At 43.4% G+C, this 22,976-nt stretch overlaps 1 protein-coding gene across 7 annotated transcripts in view; it reads left to right on the forward strand.

Annotated features, from left to right (window-relative positions):
- The first annotated feature begins 1,219 nt into the window (after positions 1-1,219).
- AUTS2 (activator of transcription and developmental regulator AUTS2) overlaps positions 1,220-22,976 on the forward strand; it is a 1,127,680-nt gene continuing 1,105,923 nt past the window's right edge. For 3 of the 7 annotated variants that reach the window (XM_077908299.1, XM_077908304.1, XM_077908302.1), the window contains exon 1: positions 1,221-1,990. In XM_077908299.1, the coding sequence (XP_077764425.1) occupies positions 1,682-1,990 (309 nt within the window). In that variant the 5' untranslated portion in view covers positions 1,221-1,681. Of the gene's footprint in view, positions 1,991-22,976 lie in introns of all 7 variants that reach the window. The other 4 variants (XM_077908303.1, XM_077908300.1, XM_077908301.1 and 1 more) reach the window with 3 other exon arrangements.

The following is a 22,976-nucleotide window of genomic DNA, read 5'->3' on the forward strand; positions in this document are numbered from 1 at the left end:
CCGGCTCCCCTCCGCCCCCAGTGCGCAGGCCCGGCCGGCCCAGCGCGCATGCCCCGGGCTCGCGAGCGCGGCCAGCCCCCAGCCTTCTGCTTTCCACACACTCTACAACTGGGGAGGGGGCGGGGGCGGGGGCGGGGCGGGGGCGGGGCGGAGCGAGCCCAGCGGGCCACGTGATCCGGCCGGCCGGGGCTGCGGGGGCGGGAGCGCGCGCCGAGCGAGGCGCGGGGAGGGCGGGGGCGCGTGCGCGCGCGCGCGTGCGGGCGGTCGCGGGGCTGGGCTGAGGCGGCGGCGGCGGCGGCGGCGGCGGTGGGCCGGCCGCGGAGGGGGAGGAGCGGGAGCTGCGCGAGGCGGGCGGGCGGGCGGGCGGAGGATGGGGCCGTGCCCGGGCTCCCGCTGCAGCCGCCGGGGGACACGCCGTGCACCCTCCGGCTCGGGGCTCTCGCGGCGGCGGCGGCGGCAGCGTTAGCGGCGGCGGCGAGAGCGGCGTTCCCGGCGCTTCCCGGCGCTTCCCGGCCGCGCTTGTCCCTCGGGCTGGGCGGAGAGGAGAGGAGAGGCGAGGAGAGGCGGCGGCGGGCGGCGGGCGGCGGGCGGCGGCGGCACCTCGGAGTCTCTCCCGCTGGAGGTTTCTTTCTGCTCTCCTCGTCGACTGACTGACTGCTCGCCCCCTCCGTGTCTTGAGGAAGGGTGACCTCTTCTCCGGGACTGGAAAACAAATTTTTTTTTTGTGAGGGGCGAGCGGCGAGCGGCGAGCGGCGAGGGGCGAGGGGCGGGGGGCGGGGTCGGCGCCGGGGTCCGCTCCTCCTCTGGTTTCGCCGTCGCCTCCCCCCGCGCCCCCCGGCCCCGGAGAGCGGGCGAGCCCGCAACTGCCCCGGCCTCCGCCGCCGCGTCCCCCCGCCCTGCTCGTCCGGCGCGTCCCGTCTCGGCCTCTCGCCTCCTGGCTGTTCCAGGATTATGCTTTCCTCCCCGGGGGGCCTCGTCCCTCTCAGGTCGCTCGGAAGCCTTGGCCTCCCTCGGAGGCATCCCTGCAACCTTTCGGAGGCCGGGAGTGAGTTTTCCGCGCGGCGAGTGTGAGAGGCGGCGGGGGTGTTCCCGAGCGCGGGGGGCGGGGAAGTTCCTGTGCCCCCACTTGGCCGCGACCTCCTCGGACCCGCGGCGGGAGCGGGGCCGGCGTCTTCGGGGGCGGGGGCGGGGGCGGGGGCGGGGGCGGGGGCGCGGCGGAGCATGGCCGCGGGGAGGGCTCCCCGGAGCCTCCCAGCCTCTTGATCAAAGCATTCCGCTATTCTGATTTATTGCCTGCTCGGGGAGTTTTTTTTTATTTTTTTATTTTTTTATTTTTTTTGCCTCTGAAGGAGACCTGTGTGTTCAGCCATTACTTTGCCGGGCGCTGCTCGCAGGAACCCCCGACCCGCGGCGCCGCGGGGAGCCCCGCACTCGGGCTGCTCGCCGCTCGCCCTCGCCCTCGCCCCGTCCCCCTCCCTCTCTCCGCCCCCTCCCCCTCTCTCTCTCCTCTCTTTCTTCCCCTCTCTCCCTTCTTTCGGCCGCCGTCTCCCCCGCGCCCTCCTCGGGGCGGAGGGAAGCCGAGGAGGGGGAGGGAGGGGTTGGTGTCAATTTTTTTGTGTGTGCGGCCGCGGCCGGAGCCTGTGGCGGGCGGCGAGCGGGGAGAGCCCGGCGCGGCAGAGCCATGGATGGCCCGACGCGGGGCCATGGACTCCGCAAGAAGCGGCGGTCGCGGTCGCAGCGAGACCGGGAGAGGCGCTCCCGGGGCGGGCTGGGGGCCGGCGCGGCCGGCGGCGGCGGGGCCGGCCGGACCCGGGCGCCCTCGCTCGCCTCGTCGTCGGGCTCCGACAAGGAAGACAATGGGAAGCCCCCGTCCTCCGCCCCGTCCCGGCCCAGACCCCCGCGGAGGAAGCGGAGAGAGTCCACCTCGGCCGAAGAGGACATCATTGATGGATTTGCCATGACCAGCTTTGTCACTTTTGAAGCGCTGGAGGTAAGGGGGACCCCCTCCCCCCGGTCTCCCTTTATGCGCGACCCCCCTCGGCGGGGGCGCCCGGCTCTGCTGCCTTCCCCGCCGCGCTCCGGTCTGTCTGTCTCGCCTGCCTGTCGAGGCTGAGGTCTTATTGTTGGGGCGTGGGGGGGTGGGGTGGGGGGACCTGGGGGCGCGGGCAGACGGGCAGGCGGCAGGAGGGAATCGCAGAGCCGTGCCTGGTCTCCTCCTCGTTCCCTCGTTTTCGCTCGCCTTTCCCCTGCGCCCCCTCCCTGCACCCCCTCCTCAGCAGATGGGCAGGGAGAGAGGGGTTCAGGCATCACAACAATGCGCCCCCCTCCACGGAGAGCTCTGCCCCTACTCCTTCCTCTTCTCCCTCCCCAATCATGGCTCCTTGGCTGGTGGAAGTCTCTTTGCTGGGTTTGGGGCGCCCGTGGACGGTTCTGTGTGTGCTTCCCACAGAACCATATGTCCGTGTGTGTGTGTCTGTATAGTATATACCTTTCCTGGTTCTGAGTGTCCTCGGGACTCGAGACTGATGGGGGTTTTGTGGTTTCTTTGCCCCCCCTCCCCTGCTTTTTTTTTTTTTTTTTTTTTTTTTGGGTGAAGCTGGGGAAGGGGGCGTTTTCTCTTGGTTGGGAGAAAGGAGGGAGGAGGGGAGAGAAGAGAGGAAAGGATGGAATGTCTCTCTGTATTCTATGTGGGGCTCTACTACAGAAAGGGTTAATTGTAATATCATCTATACACATAGGCACATTTGTGTGTGTGTGTGTCTGTGTGTGTGTGTGTACAGGAGCAGTTTGGTTAAAGGACAGAAAAAGGTACACCAGGGAGGACTGGTGGGAGGAAAGAATAAAATCCTAGCTGGCATCTGAAGGGCTTGTCACAGAATTGTCCCTCTCCCTTTCCTTTTTTTTTTTTTTTTTTTTTGGTGCTTTCTTTTCTTTTTCTTTCTGATTGGCTTTGTGTGTGTGTGTGTGTGTGTGTGTGTGCCTTTCTTTATTCCTTGGGCACCTGCAGCGTTCATTTCCAAATCCACATTTTCCTGCAGCTACAGGCTCTTGGGGGGTGGGGTGGGGGGTATGGGTAGACCGGGACTGTCCAGGGGCCTGGGGTAAACTGTCTCTACCTGGAGGGATCCGATTTGGTGCTGCCATCAGTCACTGGCCTTTACAGATGTAACAACCCCCTTTCCTCCCCCCACCTCCCTGTCCCCACCCCCAACACACCACACGCACAGAAGGCTTTGAGATTCTGCAGAGTTGGTCCCGCTTTCTTAAGCACAAAACCCAGATAGGAGTTGGTTTCTAGTATTTCATGCACCTGATGTGATGATTTGAGGTTCCTGAAGGAAACTTTTCCCTTACCCTTTGGCTTTTTTGCTGTTATTATGGTATTGTTCGAGATGATCAGATGTAAGCTTTGTTAATGACAGCTTAAATCTCACACTCAGTAACTGCACAGGTTTAGATTGCTGGTTCTGTGCGTGTGTTTGGGTGTCAGCTTTAAATACTAAAAAAGGAAGCCTTCATGTCAGGGTTGTTCTTTCTGTTTGAACTGCTTTTTGGTTGGGGGCTGCTGGTGGTGATGGTGGCCAGTGGCTGGGGAGAAAGGGAGGTTGGTGGTGGATGGTGGCCATAGATTTTGAGGTTAGTTATTGAATCAGTTACCCTTTGGTTCTAGAGCTGGTGATTTATTGGCTAAGATGGACCTTACACCATTATTTTGAGTGTTGAGGCTCACCACTTATTAGGATAATTCTAACTGTGGCTTTAACTTTGGCAAGGTGGGAGGGTACTGTACAGTGTGACCTCTCTGTTTCTTTCTGTTTCTCTCTCTCTCTCTCTCTCTCTCTCTCTTTAAAAAAGGAATTGAAATGGCAGCATGTATCCTAATAAGGCTGCTAGAATTTGGTTCACCATTGCTATCTGTGGTGGGCTTAGGACATTATTTGTAAGAGCCAGTTACAAGTGGTTCTGCTTTCTGCATGGTTATTGTGGGTTGCTGTGTGGCCCCTCAAGTAAGTGAGCAAGAGGGGCCTGCATTTTCCCAGGAACATTTTTGAAGGCCAAGTAGAGGTAGATATAACTTACGCAAATTTTTTATTGTTTATACTGTTTATTCATTCATTCATTCATTCATTCATTCTTTCATTCATGAGAGACACAGAGAGAGGCAGAGACATAGGCATAGACAGAGGGAGAAGCGGGCTCTTTGTAGGAAGCCCCATGTGGCACTCGATCCCCAGACACTGGGATCCTGACCTGGAGCCACAGGAAGACTCTCAACCGCTGAGCCACCCAGGCAATCCCTATTGTTTATACTTTTAATAAACAGATGTTTGACTGGGCTTGAGATGTGTACATCTATCCCTTTGGCTCTTGAGAGAAAATGTGCCCATTCTGTTTTGTTTTTTTTTTTTTTTTGGGGGGGGCGTTAAAAAACTTAATTTTTTAGGAAAGATCAAAATCAGAGTGTGGCATTAATAACATTCCTTTCCTTACTGTGATTATTTTTTCTGCTGCTTTTCCAGATTCAAAACCCAAGTTACTTTGGTTAACTGAATGCTGTGCCACCTTCATATCTAAATACCATCTAGAGATCTGTGTGTAGGTCTAAAAGGTCTAACTTTTTTAAAAGTTTCCTTAAAACTTTACAGAAAAATTTAAACATAATCGAAAGTAGAGAGAACAGTATAATAAACTGATATATCCAGCACCCAGGGTCAACAGCTACCAACTCGTGGCTCATCTTGTTTCATCTGTAACTCATTTACTCCCCACTCTGAGATGGGATATGAGAAATAAGTAAATATTTCTACATGTATGTCTTAATGCTAATGACTCAGAAAGAAAACCCACCAGACACTCTGCAGTACCATTATCACACCTAAATAAATCAACAACTGTCCGCTCAAAATATTCTCAACTATCCTGTTAGTATTTACATTTAGGAGGGCTGGCTTTTGTAGGAGCGATGTAAATAAACTTCTCATATTAAAAATACACAGTGGGGAATAAAAATCATCATGTATGTCTGGTTCTGTGGGAAAAGTTGGATCTGTTTGCTGCTTATCACATTTGTGTCCCTGTTGGATGGTCAGACATATGTGTATAGTGATCATTAAATCCTCTGGTGTCCTACTGTTCTCAGTTTACAAGATTTACTGAACTATCACCACGAAATGTGAGGATTTATTGGGAAATAGGCAAGTAAAGTATGAACTTGGACAGAAATATATGTTAATGGAGTGCTTGTAAATGTTAGGAATTATTATAGATGCCAAGAGTTACCACAAGTACCTAATTTGTTTTTGTGCCTTGTGTTTAGAAATGAAATCAAATGACACCACGTATCATCAAGGCTGCTGCTAGTATGATGTGATAAGAAACCAGAAATCTTGGCTCGCACAGCTAAGTTTTTAGCTTATGCTGGTTCAGAATAGTAGCTGGCAAACTGTAGAGTCGTGTACTTAGAATGTTAGTGGATTCATTATTTGACTCCATGATTTTGTCCTGAGTACCTGATTTCAGCTTCCCTTTTAAAGGAGAGGCTCCTAGGTCGTGATGAAGTGGCTGATAAAAACTATTTCGATTCAACTATGGTTTTACAAATACTGGAGTAAAGGCAAATGAGAGAACCTGCATTTTTATGTTGATTGTTTTTCACTCTTGTCTGGTTTTTATTTAAGATGATGAAAGCTGTAGAAGTAGTTTGAGAAGTCCCACACTTTATAGGCAGTGAAACTGGCTGAGGTAGTTTCATATTCTGCAGGGACACTTGTCTCAAGTAATTATGCCCTGAAGTTCAAGTATATGATTGTGAAGAGTCTTATGATAAAAGATAAGAGGGTAGGTGAGGAGGCTAAAGTTGAACGCGGTGTTCTTTTTATTATGCATTTGAGAAGCAGAATTACCATTTGGATACGGTATTGTTTATTTGAATATTCTTTGAATATTCAAATATTGAGGGTGAATATCCCCAGATATTGTGCCTCATTTTTTTTTTAAAATGGCTTTCAGCCAACAAAGTATAAATGGAAATGTTGGGGTTCTAGTACTGTATGTACCCTGATGTGCCAGATAATACTGCCTTTCAGTTCTTACTTGGGTTTCTTTCTGTGTAGTCTTGATTAGGAAGCCACATGAACACCATCGCTGAAAATTTCACTTTGTAAATCCATCATTTCCCCTCTGTGTTATGCACTGGGTTTTAAGGGCAGCCTCCTTCTATAAAACTGACCAAGGGAAGCAAAGATGAAGTTGGTAGGATTAGCAGACAGGAAGCCAGTTGGAGTTTTGCAGACTAGCGAAAATGAAGGCACACTTATCTTTGGTGGTTAGAGGATCAGACCAAGACTTTCATGTGGTCTTCATTTCCTAGTTGTTTCAGGGTTTACCTACACATTGGTAGCATAAATAGACTGTACAGAATTCGGTGTACTTACAACATAACATAATTTACTATCGTTGAATCTCACTTATTTCAGTTGTTTAGAAAACATTAGTCATGTTCCTTCCATCAGCAAATATTTATGGAGTGCCTAGAAAGAGAGGAAAAAAAAAACCACCCCTAAAATATATGTAGTATCTTGAAGGAGTATGTTGATAAATTAAGTCCAGTACTTCTAAAATAATTTTGAGACAGGCCCTCGAATATCTAATACCAACTAAGTGCAGTGAGCCTTCAGAGAAAGGGTAGTGAGATAGACTGAAGTGTTTGAGAAGGCTTTTTTTGAAGACTGGGCCTAGAGGTTGAAGAGATTTGGATAAATAAGGAGTGAGGGTTGGGGAGTGCATTTAAAGGACAGGGAATAGTGTGGAAGCACAGAAACAAGAGGATTGAGAAGATGCTATTTGATTAGGGCTTGGTGAGCATGGAAGCGCTGGTAGAAATGAGTTACAGAATTATGTAAGTGGACCCCTGTGCAGACCCATGTTCCTGGGTTGGCCTTCCTAACTATTGAGAGACTTTGGGAAATTACTCTCTAAAAGCATAATTTTCTTCATCCCTTAGTTGAGAGGTTTAGACTGCTTTTACAGCAAAGATCCCCAAGGTGGAAGGGAACCTAGCTCTGCTGGATGCTCATAAATCGTGTTCCAGATTAAGGGGAAAAAAAAATGTGATCAAACCTCAAGTAATTTTGGAATTGGATGGGCAAGACAAAATTAAACAGGTGACTTGTTCTGCCAGAATTAAAAATCTTTTTTACTATGCAAATGTGAATTTTGAGTATCAGAGAAGTAAGGCAGTGCTTTGTGCCTTATCTCCTAAACTTTGACCAAAGGGCACTTTTATTCTTGGCATTGTAATCCACAATCTGATATGGTGAATGCTGGAAAAGATCTCTTAGGTCCCCTCCACATCTCAGGACTTGGTGGTCTCTGAGTACAGGGTGAGGGGGCTGGTGATAGACGACCTTGAAAATCAGGCACAGAAGTTTGGAGTTGGAATGGAGGCTACTGCTTAAGTGAAACTGCTAAGGGGAAGGGGAGACGTATATAATGATGATCAGTCCACTTCTCTTGCTCCCTTGTCCTACCTGGTGTCATTCTTTCATTGATGTTAGCAACCCCTCTATGAGGAGAGTGTTGGTAAGTGATTCTCATTAATAGTCCTTTCAGTTTGATAGCAGCCCTGATGCCAGCGGTTCTGATGCCACCAAGCTGTCTTCCAGCCAGTGTGTTTTATTGTCTCTTAGTCCTTTCTGATTTCCTGTACTGCTGCTTTTAGCAAGCTGGGAAAGAAGGTTGGATGGCAAAGGAGGTTGACAGTGATGTTAAAATAAAGGTTTCAAATTATTTGCCTTTTGCTCGCTTATGCATGAACTGGTAGTTCAAGAAAGGTCAGAACCCTTCTGTTAAACAGCCAGGGAAAGCTGTAGAGCTGTTTTGGGTGGATTTTTCACTTTCTGTCTTTGGAAGTTTGGTTTGGGACTACAGAGTAAATGGGTCAGTTGCAGCATTTCACTTCTAAAGTATGCATAGCTTTAGGATCTAAGGAGTTTCTAAGGGGTGAGAAAGTTTTCATAAAAGGAAGAGTGGGAAGAATGTGCCTGGTTACGGATTTAAGTATTTTACTGTATGTACCGAGTTTGAGTATTTTACTGTACAAGGCAGAGCACCAGTTCAGGTGTATTTATGTGAGATGAGGTTGAAGATTGTGATATGATGGTTCCGTGTGGCTTGTGTTACTTGTTGAGATTTGGAAGTAGGATAGGATATAAATGATTTACTTAAAAAATAAATCACAAAGTTAGTGATTAGCCTTTGATCCACTGACAGTATTCTCTTGAAAAGGGGTTAAAAAAAAAACTGAGCATTCACCATGATTCAAGGAGGATTGAGGATGATGAAGAGATTCTGTACACGTCTATACAACAGTATTATATATAGTAAAAAAAAAAAAAATAAAAATAAATGGTGATTATTAGCTTGAGAGAGCTTTAGGATTAGATATGTGCCCAAACATAAAATAATAGTTGAGGCCAGCTGTTAAGGAATCGTTAGGTCCCCATGACTACAAGATTTGGAAGATTTTGGACAGAGGATCTAGTAGCACTTCTTGATGAGAGGGGTATGTGCATGTGTGTCCTTATGCAGAGGGTGGTGGATGATGGGTTTACATTTTATTTTACCCCTATGCTCTGATTAGTTAAATATACTAAATGTAGCCTATGTTAAGGTGCCCCATGCTATTTTTTTCCTCCTCAAGAAACAACACTTTTTTTTTTTTTTCAGGGTTAGGATTAAACCTGATATTCTGTAGATCTAGGAAAAAGAACTTGGTAATGGGTTAGCAACTGTTCATTTGAGAAAGTTCTAGAAAAAAAAATGAAGTAGATTTTGAAATTAAGATTTGAAAACTCTCAAATAATTGAAGTTTGGAAGAGCAAGATGGAAATTAATTTGGTGAAACCCAAGACCGGAGAGGATCACAAACAATTTAGGACATTATTAGCTGTGTCAGAACTGTTTTTATTATATAATTTGTACCTGTTTCATAAGTAGATGCATGCAGATTCCCCCCCCTCCCCCCAAGAGGGGCATAGAATTATAAGGCTGGTGAGAACCTGAATTTATCTTTGTTCTTCCAGGTCTGAACTGTGTTCTTTCATTTTTTTCTAACAAGCCTGCAGGGCAGGGAGTATGCTGTCAGTAAGTTATCATTATAAGGTCACAAAGAATAGGTTCTCTTTATGCTGTTAGTAACCCAGGAGGGGGGGAGAGTGGGTTTTTACATAGTCTGGATTTCTTTGCTTGCTTAGGAGGAGACTAGGCAAGTGTAGGCTTCTGTGGCTTAGTCGTCTTTAGGTCTCCGGTTCCATCCTTTGCAAAGTGACCTGTAGCCTATAATTAAATTTTATAAATTGGAAAGCATATTTCTTGCTGCTTTCTTTGCAGGTGTTTTATTTTACAGATTAGTGTATACAACAGTTTCATCGTGGGTTCCAGTTAGATTCTGTACCTACCCAGTCCGTCCTTCCGTCCTTCCGTCCTTCCTTCCTTCCTTCCTTCCTTCCCAACTTCCTTCTTTTTCTTTTACTGAGGTAGAACTATCGATTATAAATGCAATTGCTAAAAGCTAATGGATTTAGGAAGTTGTAGATGAAAGGTGGAAACTTTAAAATTGCACACTTTTATTATTTGAGTTTCACCTGTCTGAAGGACTCTGATGTGAGGGTAAATTGCTTGCCACAGTTGTCTAGGCTGTTACAGCTCATCATTCTGATTTCTCATTCATATCTGAACTCCAATTAGAGTTTGCCTGAGCAAACACAGATTACCAACTAATACATACAAATATATTTTTAAAGACTTGCCTGTCATTTTGGCTTGCTACTGTACCTCATGGTGTCCTATCTCTTTGGTACCTTTTTTAAGAGCCTTGGAAAATCCACGTGCAGTAAAATGGAGTCACGAGAAGAAAAGGGACAAGCCCACAGTTTGTAAGTAATGAAAAATGTCTAATGCAGGTTTGGATTCAGTTTTGGCAGAAAGCCTTAAAATTGCAGGCACTTTGTGATTGGTATTAACTGAGGCATTTTGAAATGACCTGGGCTAGATACTGAAGCACAGCCTGTGAAGACAGATTGTGACTCTTGGTTATATGGGTGAAATCTGATACTTTCCTTTGGCAGAGATATCTGAATCTGGGATAGGGTTTAAGTCAATGCCAGGGTCAAGTTGTGATGATACCTAGGGGATGTCATTTTCCTTGTCTCCTCACACCTATCTGCCACGGTGGCACACAAACCTCCCGACCTCATTTTAGGTTTCTGCAGAGTTTCTTTCTTTCTTTTTTTTTCCTGCAAAGTTTCTGATGGCAGTGATATTTTAGAGCTTGAAAAGAGAATTTAAGAGAGTCCATTATTGCAGTTACCACTCGGTAGTTACACTGAAGCAGACATTTTCTGGTTGTTAGGGTCCCTGTTTAATTATGCTTGCTGGATAAAGGTTGCTGGTTGTTCAGTGAATATTTTTCTTTAGTAAAAAACTGAGTAAGAAAACACATGACTGGAGATGTAAATGAAACAGGGGTCGAAGATTAGATTATCACTTGTTTTCTAAGCCACATGCTAGACATTCCAGTGTTCTACCTATTTTCTCTGTGCATGTTCAGCTGATGAAAATAACGAAGGTCCTGGATTATGCTGTTGTAAAAAAAACGATTTTGTATCATTCAAGTGAAATTACACTTTCATTGGGGCAAAAGGGGAAAGAGGTGTTTACAAAGTTGGCTCCTTGCTCATTGCTTATAGGGATCAGTTTGATTCCTTGTCAAAATTACATTTTGAGATTAAAGTGCGCTGCTACCTCTTTAGGAGGTATTATCCTAAAGTTAGGACCTCAGCATTTTTTTAGAGCAGTCTTTTAATCCATTTCACTCTGGCCACTGTTGGCTGATGTGCTTCCCAAGCTTGGGAGTGGCATTAGAGGCACAGATGTTGTCTCTAGTCCTGTAGTTCTACCTCTCATTTTGCAAATGAAAACACAGCCCAGAGGGGTTAATTGGCCTGCTCAAGATCACACTGGGAGTTAACACTCTCACTGTCACCCACTGAAACTAGGAGACTGCTTCAGCTTCATTGTTGGGTTCCCAAGGACTGGGCATCTAAGGAGGAGGGTTGTTTTGTTTTGTTTTGTTTTTAAAAAAACAAAAATATAATGCAAATGGGGATGAATGCCTATGATTGTAAAGCTTCCTATTTTTTCTGATTCAAATAATCAGAAAATCAGGTTCTCAGTATCAAGAACCTTTTTAAAAGCATTCTGCTTTTCCCCAGTGTATCACTCTGTAATTCGTTGGCCTTTCTCTGTGGGTGCATTGGTCTTTTTTAAATCCCCTCCCCCTCTACTCCCCACAATGAGGACGTAGATGAAAAAGTAAATATTAGGATAATGATATGAAGGTTTCTCATTCTTGAATGTCCAGTGGAAGGATGCAGCAATTATATGGGCAAAAGATGCCTTAATATGGGCTACTTAAAATTTTCATGTGTTTTATTTGGATATAGTATTTTCTTCAGCCTGGTAACCCAGAGAAACTCAGAGCCACTTAATGGCATTGGTAGCAGAATATTTGAAGTGAATTTAGGAGAATAGTTAAATTCTCAACCAAACTTTTCTTCTGAAGAAGAAAGACTCAAAATATTAAATCCATATGACATGTTGGCTAAGGCATCTTGCCTGTTTATTGCTGAACCAGAAAATTTATAACAACTGTTTGTCATGTGTATATATTTATAGCTATTCATATAATGAAAAGAAGTTTTCATGAGATTGTAATAACATATCAAGATGGATGTAATTAAAACAGAAGCAGATTGACACCCTGAATTAAATGCAAACCATAAACCAGGATACCTGAGCATTGTGCCTCACATATTTGCTGAAGGGGGCAGTCAGCCAAATATGCAAATAAAAAGACATTGATGAATTTCCTTGGGTGTGTGTGTGGTTGCAGAGAACCCAACTATTTTATTAATCTTTTATCAAGCATTGTTTAGGTTTGCAGCAGCAATGGAATGTATTAATTTGGCAGACCAAATAGCTTAGGACCAGAAAGTAGGAAATAATAAGGACACATGATTGATATACTGCTATAAATAACACATGCGACTGACAAAGGGGCTGAGTAATCTTTAGATCTGTGCTTGATGTCATTAATGGAGTTGTTAAACCAGGATGTTTGGGTTGAACTTCAATCAGGGAGGCTACCTCCCATTTAAAATGCAGACCTATCTCTAGTTGTACTCAGAACTGATATGTTGACAAAATTGGTGTAAGTCGAATTTTTATAAATTGGATCAAATGCACCAAGGGAATCTTACTGTGAAAAATATGAGGTGTTTTTATTTTTTATTTTATTTTTTAAAACATTAAGCTTAGTATTCTCTGCAGGGAAGCTGGGATTTGGGTAGAGTGGGTCTCTTTAGATGGGCATTGCTTTCCTTGAGACATTTTTCTGCATGTGTTCCCTGTGTTCCTGGAAGAAAGTGATTGTGAGACTTGCATTTTCTGTTCAGGTTTCATACCTCACTTGGTGCTTCCAGGAATAATTGGTGGTGATTTGAATAAGCCCGCATCATTCAGATTTCAGAGGGTGGTTTTCAAGTGTGTACTAAGGGTTTGTGGCTATGATTATGGAATATGATTTTCATATCTGTTCCATGGAGGAGTCCAGGCATGTCATAATCACTTTAGAATCATAATTTTAGGGCAGCCCTGGTGGCTTAGCGCCGCCTTCAGCCCAGGGCATGATCCTGGAGACCCGGGATCGAGTCCCACGTCGGGCCCCCTTCATGGAGCCTGCTTCTCTCTCTGCCTGTCTGTCTCTCTCTGTGTCTCTAATAAATAAATAAAAAATCTTTAAAATAAATCATAATTTTATAGAAACATCTTACCTATAATTTTTCGATATGTCAGTTTAGTTTTAAAATTGTAAAGATGCCAAATGCAGGGCTGTATTGTTATTAGGGAAGTTGGTGACATCTGTTATAATCTTGTTAACCAGGGGAGGAAAATGCTTTAATCAAAACATCTAATTATGCCCTCTCAGCTGATAAAAGATCTTTTGCTAAATTTTTGGAATTGGCCTTAATGGAAGAAGCTGGCCTCCACAGGAACTGTGAAGTAAATTTACTCTTTTTATTTTGAAAAACTCTTATCCTTCACCATGGTGACATAGGATGTTTTCATTTTGTCAAATTGCTTTTATACTGTGTGTTGAAAATAGATATTTTCAGTAGTTGTTTAAGCCAGCATGAAGTTTTTGTTTTTGTCCTCCTTCTCACCCCTATAGTGTGTGAGGCCCCAGAGGGAGTTTATATGTCCAGACGTGAACTAGGAGGAAATGTGGTAGCTGAGAGCCACCCTGGGGGGCGGGGGGCAGTGAGCAAATGATAATTACAGGTGAGAGGCAGGGGGATAATTCAGCCTCTGTTCTGGGAGGTGTGATTTCACACCTGAATGTGGAAACCTGCTATGTTAGACAGTTGTGTTGTTTTAAAATTAGCTTTATTAGTCTAATATAGAACTGGACCAGATTGTTTGAGGTCACTTTTAGTTGAGGGAATATAACTGTTTTTAAATATTGATTCCAGAAGTATTTCCTGCATTTAAGAGTAGTTACATACAGTATTTGAAAATATCAGAAATTGTTGAACTCAGCCTATCTACATTGCTTCTAGCTCCCTTGATCACTTCTTAAAAATTGTTAAATATTTTGACAATGCAGCTTACCACTTCAAATCAGTCATACTTCAAAACCTGTTCAATAAAGCCATCCTTTTATCTATATTTCAGCCTACAATTAACTTTATCTGCAGCTATTTTGTTTGCAGAATCACAGATGATGATGATGATGATGATGATGACATTTATTGTTAATCTTAATGCTGGGATATGGATTGGGTCAGAGAAATGCATTATGTCGTAGTTTTGAGAGTGTTTCATTATTTTGAAATGATTTTCCCATGGATTGAGATCTTGGGGCCAGCCTAAAGAAGTTTTTGAAGCATTGACCATGACACAATGTACTCTGTGTTTTATTTGGGATCTGGGGGGAAGTTCAAGTGCTATTAATTTTTTCTTGGTCTGTGATATGCTCTATAATGGCTTATTGTGTGTCACTTGGGAGTATGACAAGAAGCTTGGAAAAAAGAGCCAGAGTTTTTTTCCTCTATATTTCTAATATATTGTTTTATTTTCTTCTATTTTCTACCTTGAGCCTCTGTACTTTCCCTACATATATCATCCTTGGGATATTTGAGGCTCTTAGGATTTCTGTTTCCTTTACTCAGTAATCCATGCGTACATTGTAGGTATTCAGTGCTTATTTAGAGTTAACCTATTTCCACAAAAGTTCCATGAAAAGATCAAAAGGGAGCCACTATTTACTGAGTATTTACCCTGGGCCAGGAATTGTGCTCAGAATTTTGCATCCATTATGTCAGTGGAGCTACTTCATGATAAAAAGGGAAAGATATCCCTATTTTACAGTTGAAGAAACTGAAGCTCTGAGAGGTTAAGTCAACCTGCCCCAAGTCAGTACAAGAGAGGCAGGGAATGCAGTGGTTTATACCTGACCTGAAAGCTTGTGCTCTTTAACCCTTTCTACCCTTCATTTTGTGAGAGAGTCCCAAATGAGTCTCTGGTAGACCACATTTCTTCCTTGCTCCTGAAAATTGTCTTGGTTACAAAGGATTTTCCAGATATAATAATAGGATTTAGAGAGGAGAAAGTACTTCACCATTTTTTTGGAAAATCTTTTTAAGTGCTGGAGCTCACAGTAGGTGGCTGCTACTCATATAATACATTTGCAAGCATATTTGTTGTCGGGGTTTTTTTTTTTTTTTTTTTTTTCCTCCTGTCTGTCTCTCTCTTTCTCCCCCTCCCCCTCCCTTTCACTGTTTATCCTTGTATTAAAAATCTGACCTTTTCCCAGGTCACAGTGCTCAGGTAGATTTTAAGACTTTGTCAAAGGCCAGGGTCATAATGTTGAGGATTACCGTGTGCCAGTCCTTATACTAAATCCTTTCATATACTTAACTCACTAATTTCATACAACAGCCCCCTGAAACAGAAGGGTGAAATTAGAGAAGGGACTGGTAACCCTCGCAACAGGTTACTGTAGGCATAAGCTTACTTTCTGCTAGATTCCTAAATATTTTGTCTTGTCTGCTTTTAAGCTCTTCTAGGAACTAACTTCCCTTGGCCATGAAACAGACCTTATTGCTAGGTTTTTGTTTTTTAACTAATATAGGTACTCTCTTCTTCCTGATGGAAAAACCCTACTAAATAGTTCTTTGCATTTCTTGATAACTGTATCTTGATACCTGGTAACAAACGGTGCATTATTTCCTCTGTCATTGTTTCCTGTCATTATTCTAAGCACATTTGCAAATTGTTCTCCATTCCCCATTCTACCCTGTAGAGGTTTGTTTATACTACAAAGAGTATGCTAATGAATGTAACTGTTAGATTTGCTTCTTATGGAAATCCCAACTGTGATTAGAGTACTGTACATTCTTGTGAAGCCCCCTCCTCTCCTCTGGGCGGAGATGGTCATTACAAGTTCATGCTCTAGGACTTTAGGATTCAGACCTGGCTGATGATCATCCCTTGAGGAGGAGTAAAACACACACACACACGCACACCATGCATGCACTTGTGTGTGTGTGCGCGCGCACACACACACACACACACACACACACTTCTACTGGGCCTGAAATTTCACAAGATTTCTTGGTGAATATGAAGATTAGTCAAGTTAAACACTTCTCTGAACGATCTCTTTTTGGAATATAGGAGGCAGTTTTTTTCTTGGAACCATCTTGCTCTGAGACATGCAGTATTGGCTCTCTCTCTTCCAACTGCTTCTGTGAGCACAGTTATCCTTTTGCACATCCAAAATGGCAATAGAGTAAGATTTCAGGTTTTAGCCCAGTTTGTGATTGTAGGGGAGACCCAAGTCAAAGCCTGTATTATAGAATTTAACTATAAAAAGCTGGTGTAATGGGAACCATACCTTCAAGCTCAGGGTTTTAAAAGTGATCTCTTATGCCTGAATTTTATATGTTTGTAAAATATGAGTTCTGTATTACCTCTAGGGCCTGTCTCAGATTATGAACACTTATGGAGGAATTATGTATTTTTAACTTTTCCTCGTGTTGTTCCTTGCCCTTCTGGTGGTTTGTAATACATCCGTGTACGGGATACCCTTTTTGAGTAAAGGATAGAGATGGGTGTCGGTTTTGCCCCAGGACAGTGGGTGCCCTCTGTTTACTGTTTACAGATGAACATGACTTTAGCTTTTGTGTTAAGAAATTTCTACATCTGCTGCCCATATTTCATCCATAGCCTTATTTCATTTAATATGGTGTACCTGGGATTAAGGACAGAGAAATATGTGTGCTCAGGCTGATTTGGAAATTACACTGTTGAAATACAGCCCATATGGCCATTGTAAAATGGTTAGTACCTCGTATAATTGCCTTCCCAATGATGTGCTTTGTCATTACTTCCATCTTCAAGAAGCACTCCTGTAGTATGCTGACAGCAATGGCGTCATTAGAAAACATACGGACATGCAAAGGCATTACATTGTCTTTAGTTTAAGGATTAGATTACAGTGTTAGAGGATGGGTCACCACACTTCTTGGTTAGTTTGGCGCTGCTAGTCTGGATGCTGTAGATTTGCAAAGGTCCTGTTGACTTGTTTGCTGAGTGTACTTTATTATCTTCCCTGTGATTTTGAGGTGGTCTTTTAGCTGTGCATAAGGCCTCATAACAATATTGTAGCCAGTTGGCTTCTCTGGAGTGTTTCTTCCAACTGTTCATGACTCCTGCAGTTCTTCTCTAGAATGCTCCCTCCATCTCTGTTTTCCTTCTTGTAAGGTCATTAGATGAAAAAAGAGATGAAGTAGTGGAGTCAGGAAGCCACAGGTAGCTTCCATATTGCCCAGATTTATATCCTGCATTGTATAACATCTGTCTCCACGTGAGTCCTGAGGCCACCATCTTTCTTCCTTACCACACCCCCTTCCCAAACTTAGAAGCAGTGAGAGGCAGGTCCCAGAGGCCCAGGGACCACGTGACACAGCATGGAAAGAGACACCCTCCATTTAACCCCTGTCCTGTGGAGTTGGAATTTCCCCCTCTCCCCCCCAGCCATTCTTACATGCCTACTGTTTGGTTGTAGATATTTTAGGGATGCCTCAGTTCTGGGACATGGTATGCTTTGAATTTTCAGGTACTTTATGCAGCTGTCAGTAACTAGTAAGTGAAGTCACAGAATGGAAAGTCATTCATCAAATTTAATGTTTCCCATTGGAATCTAACAGAAATAATGTGGACTGGGAGAGTTTTTGAGCAATGAATGACTTTGGAGATCGTTTGGTCAGAAGTTGTGGGAACCTCAGGGGGATGCTGACTCAGCTGAGGGGAAGCCCAAACCTCATTTAACCAGAGCTCCAGCTTTACCTGTTTTACATGTTAGGGTAAGATTTTCTTTGGGAAGTGAAAGGTTAGTATTGAATCCTTTCATTTATTTTCTTATTCAAGAAATGTTTATCTTTCACTTCTGTGTGCTAGGCAGTCACTGTTGTAGGCACAGGGGATGCTATGGTAAGAGAAACATCTATAATAGAGGTTGTATTCTAGCAGGGTGGGTGGCATACAGTAAATTATAAACACGTAAATATATTTGATGGTGATGGGTCTTTCAAAGCAGGATAAGGATGTGATAGTGAGAATCCTAGGTGCATGCAGATGTGTGATTTTACAGAGGGTAATTTAGGTGGGGCCTCTCGAAGTGGTGATATTTGAACAGAAATCTGAAGGAAGTGAGGGAGCAAAAAATGTGGATAGTCTAGGGCAGAGGATTCAAGGAGAGGGAAGCTCAAGTGTGAAGGCTTTCAGGGAGGAGTGGCATGGTGTGTGGGGAACTGTAGGAGGCCATGGTGGCCACAGTCCAGCAAGTGAGGAGGAGGGGTCAGAGATGAGGGAGCGGCCTGTAGGAACTTTTAAACCAGTGTGATTGAAGAAGTTTAAAAACAGCTGAAAACAATTGTCCAAAGCCCTCATTTCCCAACTGAAAAAAAGTCTGAACTTTCCCACGATCACCCAGCTGGTGTTAAAACAAGCCCAGATCTAGAACTCAGATATTGTATTCTTTTATGGGAGCTTCCCATTGTACCTTACTGCCACCGTTACAGGACTTAAGAGTCAGGTCATCTGTCTTGGAGGCCAGAAGACTTGTCTCCTCTCCTGTTTATCAATATCCTTTTTCTGAACATGAGAGACTCCTAACTCTGGGAAACGAACAAGGGGTGGTAGAAAGGGAGGTGGGCGGGGGTGGGGGGAGGTGACTGGGTGACGCGCACTGAGGGGGGCACTTGATGGGATGAGCACTGGGTGTTATTCTATATGTTGGCAAATTGAACGCCAATAAAAAATAAATTAAAAAAAATCCTTCTTCTGAAAGACATGGTTCAAGAATATATAGAATGCCAGTGTCCAGTTTTCATCAGTTGGGAAAAAGTTTTAATTTTCAGTGTCAGAATCCACCATTATTTGGGTCATTGTTTTAATAACAACAGTGATAATAATGGCTAATATTTAGCAAGGGCTCAGTGTACGTGATGTTCATTGAACCTGGAACATTATTGCATTTAACCTTCACAGTGACCCTGTAGGTAACATATTCCTCATTTTAGAGATGAGAGAGCTCTGGTTCAAAGAAGTTAAGTAACTTTCTTACTTAACTTGTGTGGCTAGACTACTGATTCTAGTGTCTTACTGCCTCCCTGGGCTGGTCTGGTCTTTGATGAACTTCCCCTGCAATATGCTTTCCCCACCCCAACCCCAAGAGCTGAGCCCTAGGAGTATTGTCACAACCTAGTTCCACATCTGCAAATGTTTGATTATATAGAGGATTTCACAGCCAGTCGGCTCAGTCCTGGCAACTCTCCTTCTTTTAGGTAGATTACTGGTTAAGCAGATACCTTCAGTTTTTCTGAGCTGAATTTGACTGGAGTATTTTTCAAGACCTGTGCTGTGAAGTGTGTTAACAGAATTTAGGCCAGTGTTTCCAAGTCAGCCGACCCAATTGAATTGGTCTTGATTTTGTTCTCTGCTGGTGAAGTAAAAGCCCAGACATCACTAGTGACTATACTCCTTAGGAATGTAAAAATCTTTTTAGTATTTGTACTTTTGAGGACCAATATATGGTGACTTTGCTTTAAAATCTAATTGTATGAAAATATATATATATATATATGTTTATATAAAATATAACATAACCAATGCCCATGGACCCACCATTAACTTTAACAAACCTAGGCTTTTTACTGTACTTTTATTAAAATTGTGGGTTATTTTTAGTGTGTACTGTCTGAAGGGGAAGCGAGTCAACTGTAAGGTTTAGAGCAGAGGGTTCTTACACTTAGTTGCACGTTAGAATTCCCTGGGGAGCTTAAAAAAGTCCCCATACCCATGGGAGAGTGGAGGGACCCCCCCTGCCCCATCATCAGGACTTTAGAAAGCTCCCCCCGAGATTCTGTTGGGCAGTCAGGGTGAGATCCTCTGTCTGGAGGAAGAGGGCCAGTTTTCTTCACTGGTTTTTCTAAGATGCTTGGTACGAAGCCCTGTGATTAGTGAACTGTACTTCAAGTCTTTTTAATTTTCTCTCACGAACTTTTTAATGTGCTCTGCTTTTCAAGACTCTGAGGGGTGACGTCCTGAGGTGCTCTTCCTCTGATGCTGTCTTCCTCATACCCTAATGGAGATAAACTGGGGATACATTTGCGTTATTTGCTAGAAAGCATTTAGAGACTAGGAATGAGGGATTAGAGAGGGACCTGAGAAGTCCAAAAATGTTGGGAGCTATGGTAGCAAGTGGGATGAGGTGGAAGTTATTGTAAAACTGCCTTAGAAGTCATTGGAGACACAGGGTTTCATTTAGAAAACTTGGAGTCACACATATCTTTACAGGAAGGCTCTGAGACATCCAATGGTAGCTGAGAACTTTTTGGCCTGAGTTACAGCTTTATCAGTGATGTGGGTTAAGATATAAGAAGTAAGGTATCATCTGCCAATAGAGTGGCTAGCTCTCTGTGGACACATCTGAGACTGTGACATTTTTCCGAAGTATTGCCAGCTCTTGATTATTTGGGGCCTGATTATCTCCTGTGGACCTTAGCTTTCTGAGACACCTGCACCCCATCCAGTGTACCCACATCCCTTCTGCCCACTCATTCATTTGATAAATAGTTATTAAGTTTCTCTTTCTTCCAGGCGCTGTTTTAGCCATTGGGGTTTGTAAACAGAGCCCCTGGCATCAAGGAATGACGTTCTTGGGAAGAGGGGTGTTACATTCTGCTGTCACATTGTCCTTTAGGGTGCCTAACAGAGAAAATGGTGTAGTGGTGGAACTGTAATCCTGCCTTAGTAGAGCTCTAGGAAACCATTTGGCAGATAGGAAGTGTTTTTGCCTAATTTTGCTTAAATTAAGTTTTTTGGTTCTTAAAATTATTTTGGTTACAAACACTTTCACAAGTGCATTTCTTCGAGAGGCTAAATGCTGGGACATTATAGTTGGGGGGACTTTTGGAATCAGTTGAATTTTATTAGTTACCAGCTGAAATGAGGAGAATTAAAAAGATGTATAGCATAAGGGTTAAGCTTAGGGAAGATACTGAGGAAATGATACTCAGTTCTCTTTCTGCTTTAAGTGGAATCCCCTAATTCATCTGTTTGCTCATAAATTTGAAGGAAAGGAAGGTAGAGAGGGAAAGTTTATTTCTAGGGTTCTGTCCTGGGCCAGGATATCAGGTTGCTTTCACTGGGAGGACTTAATCAGAAGTGAAACTTAAATCTGTCACCATCTTCCACAGCAGTCAGGGAATTGGGCACTAATGAATACCATTGGATCCTTGATAGAGGGAATGCGTTAGAGATGGTTTTTTGGAGTCAGTCAATAAAATGGATCTTGAGAAGAAAGGTACATAAAGTTTGAGGGAGAAAATACCGAAAAAGAAATCTTACAGCTTTTGGGTTAAGTAGAGGAAGGAAACAATGGTATATGGGATTTTCTTGCTGCATCCTGTCTTTACCAGATGTAGTTGTTGACTAAAGAAGGAAAAATAAATCTCATCATATAAAGGACTCTTTATACCTGTAAGCTGTTTGAAAAGAATCTTCTAAAATAATAAGAAAGCAAATATAGGTTTTTTTTTTTTTTCTAATCAGTTTTTGGAGTGCTAAAGTAGACTTTGCAGTGTATGAAAGGGTGGTTAGGAAATGAGATTTTTTTTTTTTGTTGTGGCTCAAAGGATAATAGTACTCTTTTTCCAGTTTTGGCTTTCCTGGGGGCGGGTGTGTGTGTGTGTGTGTGTGTGTGTAGAAATCTGTGAGTCCTCCAGGACTGTGGCCAGGTGAAGAGAGTTCAGTACTTTTGTGTACCTACCCACAGGAACTTATTTTGGGAATAAGGGCAGGGACTTTCTGAGAGTTTACGGAAGTGAAGATTGCACTAAAACTCTTGTAGACTAGAAGATCTTTTTATTTCTCCTTTGATTAGGAAGGATATGAAAGCACTTAATTATATGTCAACTTTATCTCCACCATCAACTCAGTATTGGTATATTCAATAATACTAATGAGAACTAGCATTTATCGAGTGCCTGCTATGTGCCAGGTATTGTGGCAGTTGCTTAAATCATTTTGTGTAATCCTCACACAGAAGTCATCCTATGTGGTAGGTAAGAGCCCTGTTTTGGAGGAGAGGAAGCAGCTGCAGAGTTTACACCCAAAGTCATGCAGTGTGTGAGTGGTGGACCCCATACATTATGGCTTCAGAGTCTGACTTGAACCACTGTTCAAGTGGACGGGACTAAATAAATGCTTCTGAAGTGTTTTATTCTGATGCTTTTTTTTTTTAATGGGGCTTTTTGACTTGTTTTTAATCCCTTCCCCTTCTACGCAAGTTTTTAGAGGAATTAGTACTTTCCCGTAGGCTGTCACCTTATTACAGATGAGAAAATGGAGATCTAGAAAATTATGTTATGTAACTGCTCTGTACGACCTAGTGAGTTGGTGGTGGGACTGGGATATGCAACCCAAGTTGTCTTAATATATAGGTCACTGGTTTTCCCACTGCGCTATATTGGTTCCATTAAAAAAATTTTTTTGAACTGAACTAAAAATTCATAAACTTAATTTGTGTCACTCCTGTGGATGAGCTAAATTAAAATAGCTAGGTACTGTGTGATGTTGCCCTAGGGAGGAGGGTGGTAGGCATTTTAGAAACTAACATTTGCCTGTGTGGTTATTTGACCTAATCCTGAGGACGTCTCTCTAATCTTTGGTTCTCATACTTAAAAAAGTGGAGTGAAAGTATTTAGAGGAAATAAATACAAGAGCCGTTCTCAGACTTGAGTTTTGCTTGATCTGAGGATTCCTGGAAGGGCAAGTGTTTGCTTTTTCTTTTTTTAGATTTAAATTTAGTTGTATCCCACCGGAGGGTAAAGTTAAAAAAGACCTAAATGCACGCCTTCTTTAGTTACATTTCCTTGTCTGGCAAATAAGATTTTAAAAGGAGGATGGAAAGAACCACCTTGACTCTTGGTGTTTGGGTTTTTGTTTTTGTTTGTTTTTTCTTTGGGTACTGTGATTCCTTTTGTTGTAACCTCTTTCCTAGGCTAATTCTTTGTTTAAAAACAAGTGCTCTGGTATTCTAAAACAAATTATCCAGCAGGCTCCCTGATTGTGCTCTCCGATAAAAGACCCCAGGGTAGTGCTCTTTCTATCTTTGAATTGCTGTTGTCTGTGCATGCCCAAAAGCAAAATTTAGTTTGCTGCCCTGCTCCCAACCCAGATTAATGTGATTATCTAAAACTAGAGAATATGAATTCGAAAGCGGAAATGTGGATTTTGTTTAACCCTTCCGAGGTGCCTGATGGGAATCTGGTCTATAGTGGGTAGCA

Source organism: Canis aureus, chromosome 8, assembly GCF_053574225.1.
Source record: "Canis aureus isolate CA01 chromosome 8, VMU_Caureus_v.1.0, whole genome shotgun sequence".
Taxonomy (NCBI): Eukaryota; Metazoa; Chordata; class Mammalia; order Carnivora; family Canidae; genus Canis; species Canis aureus.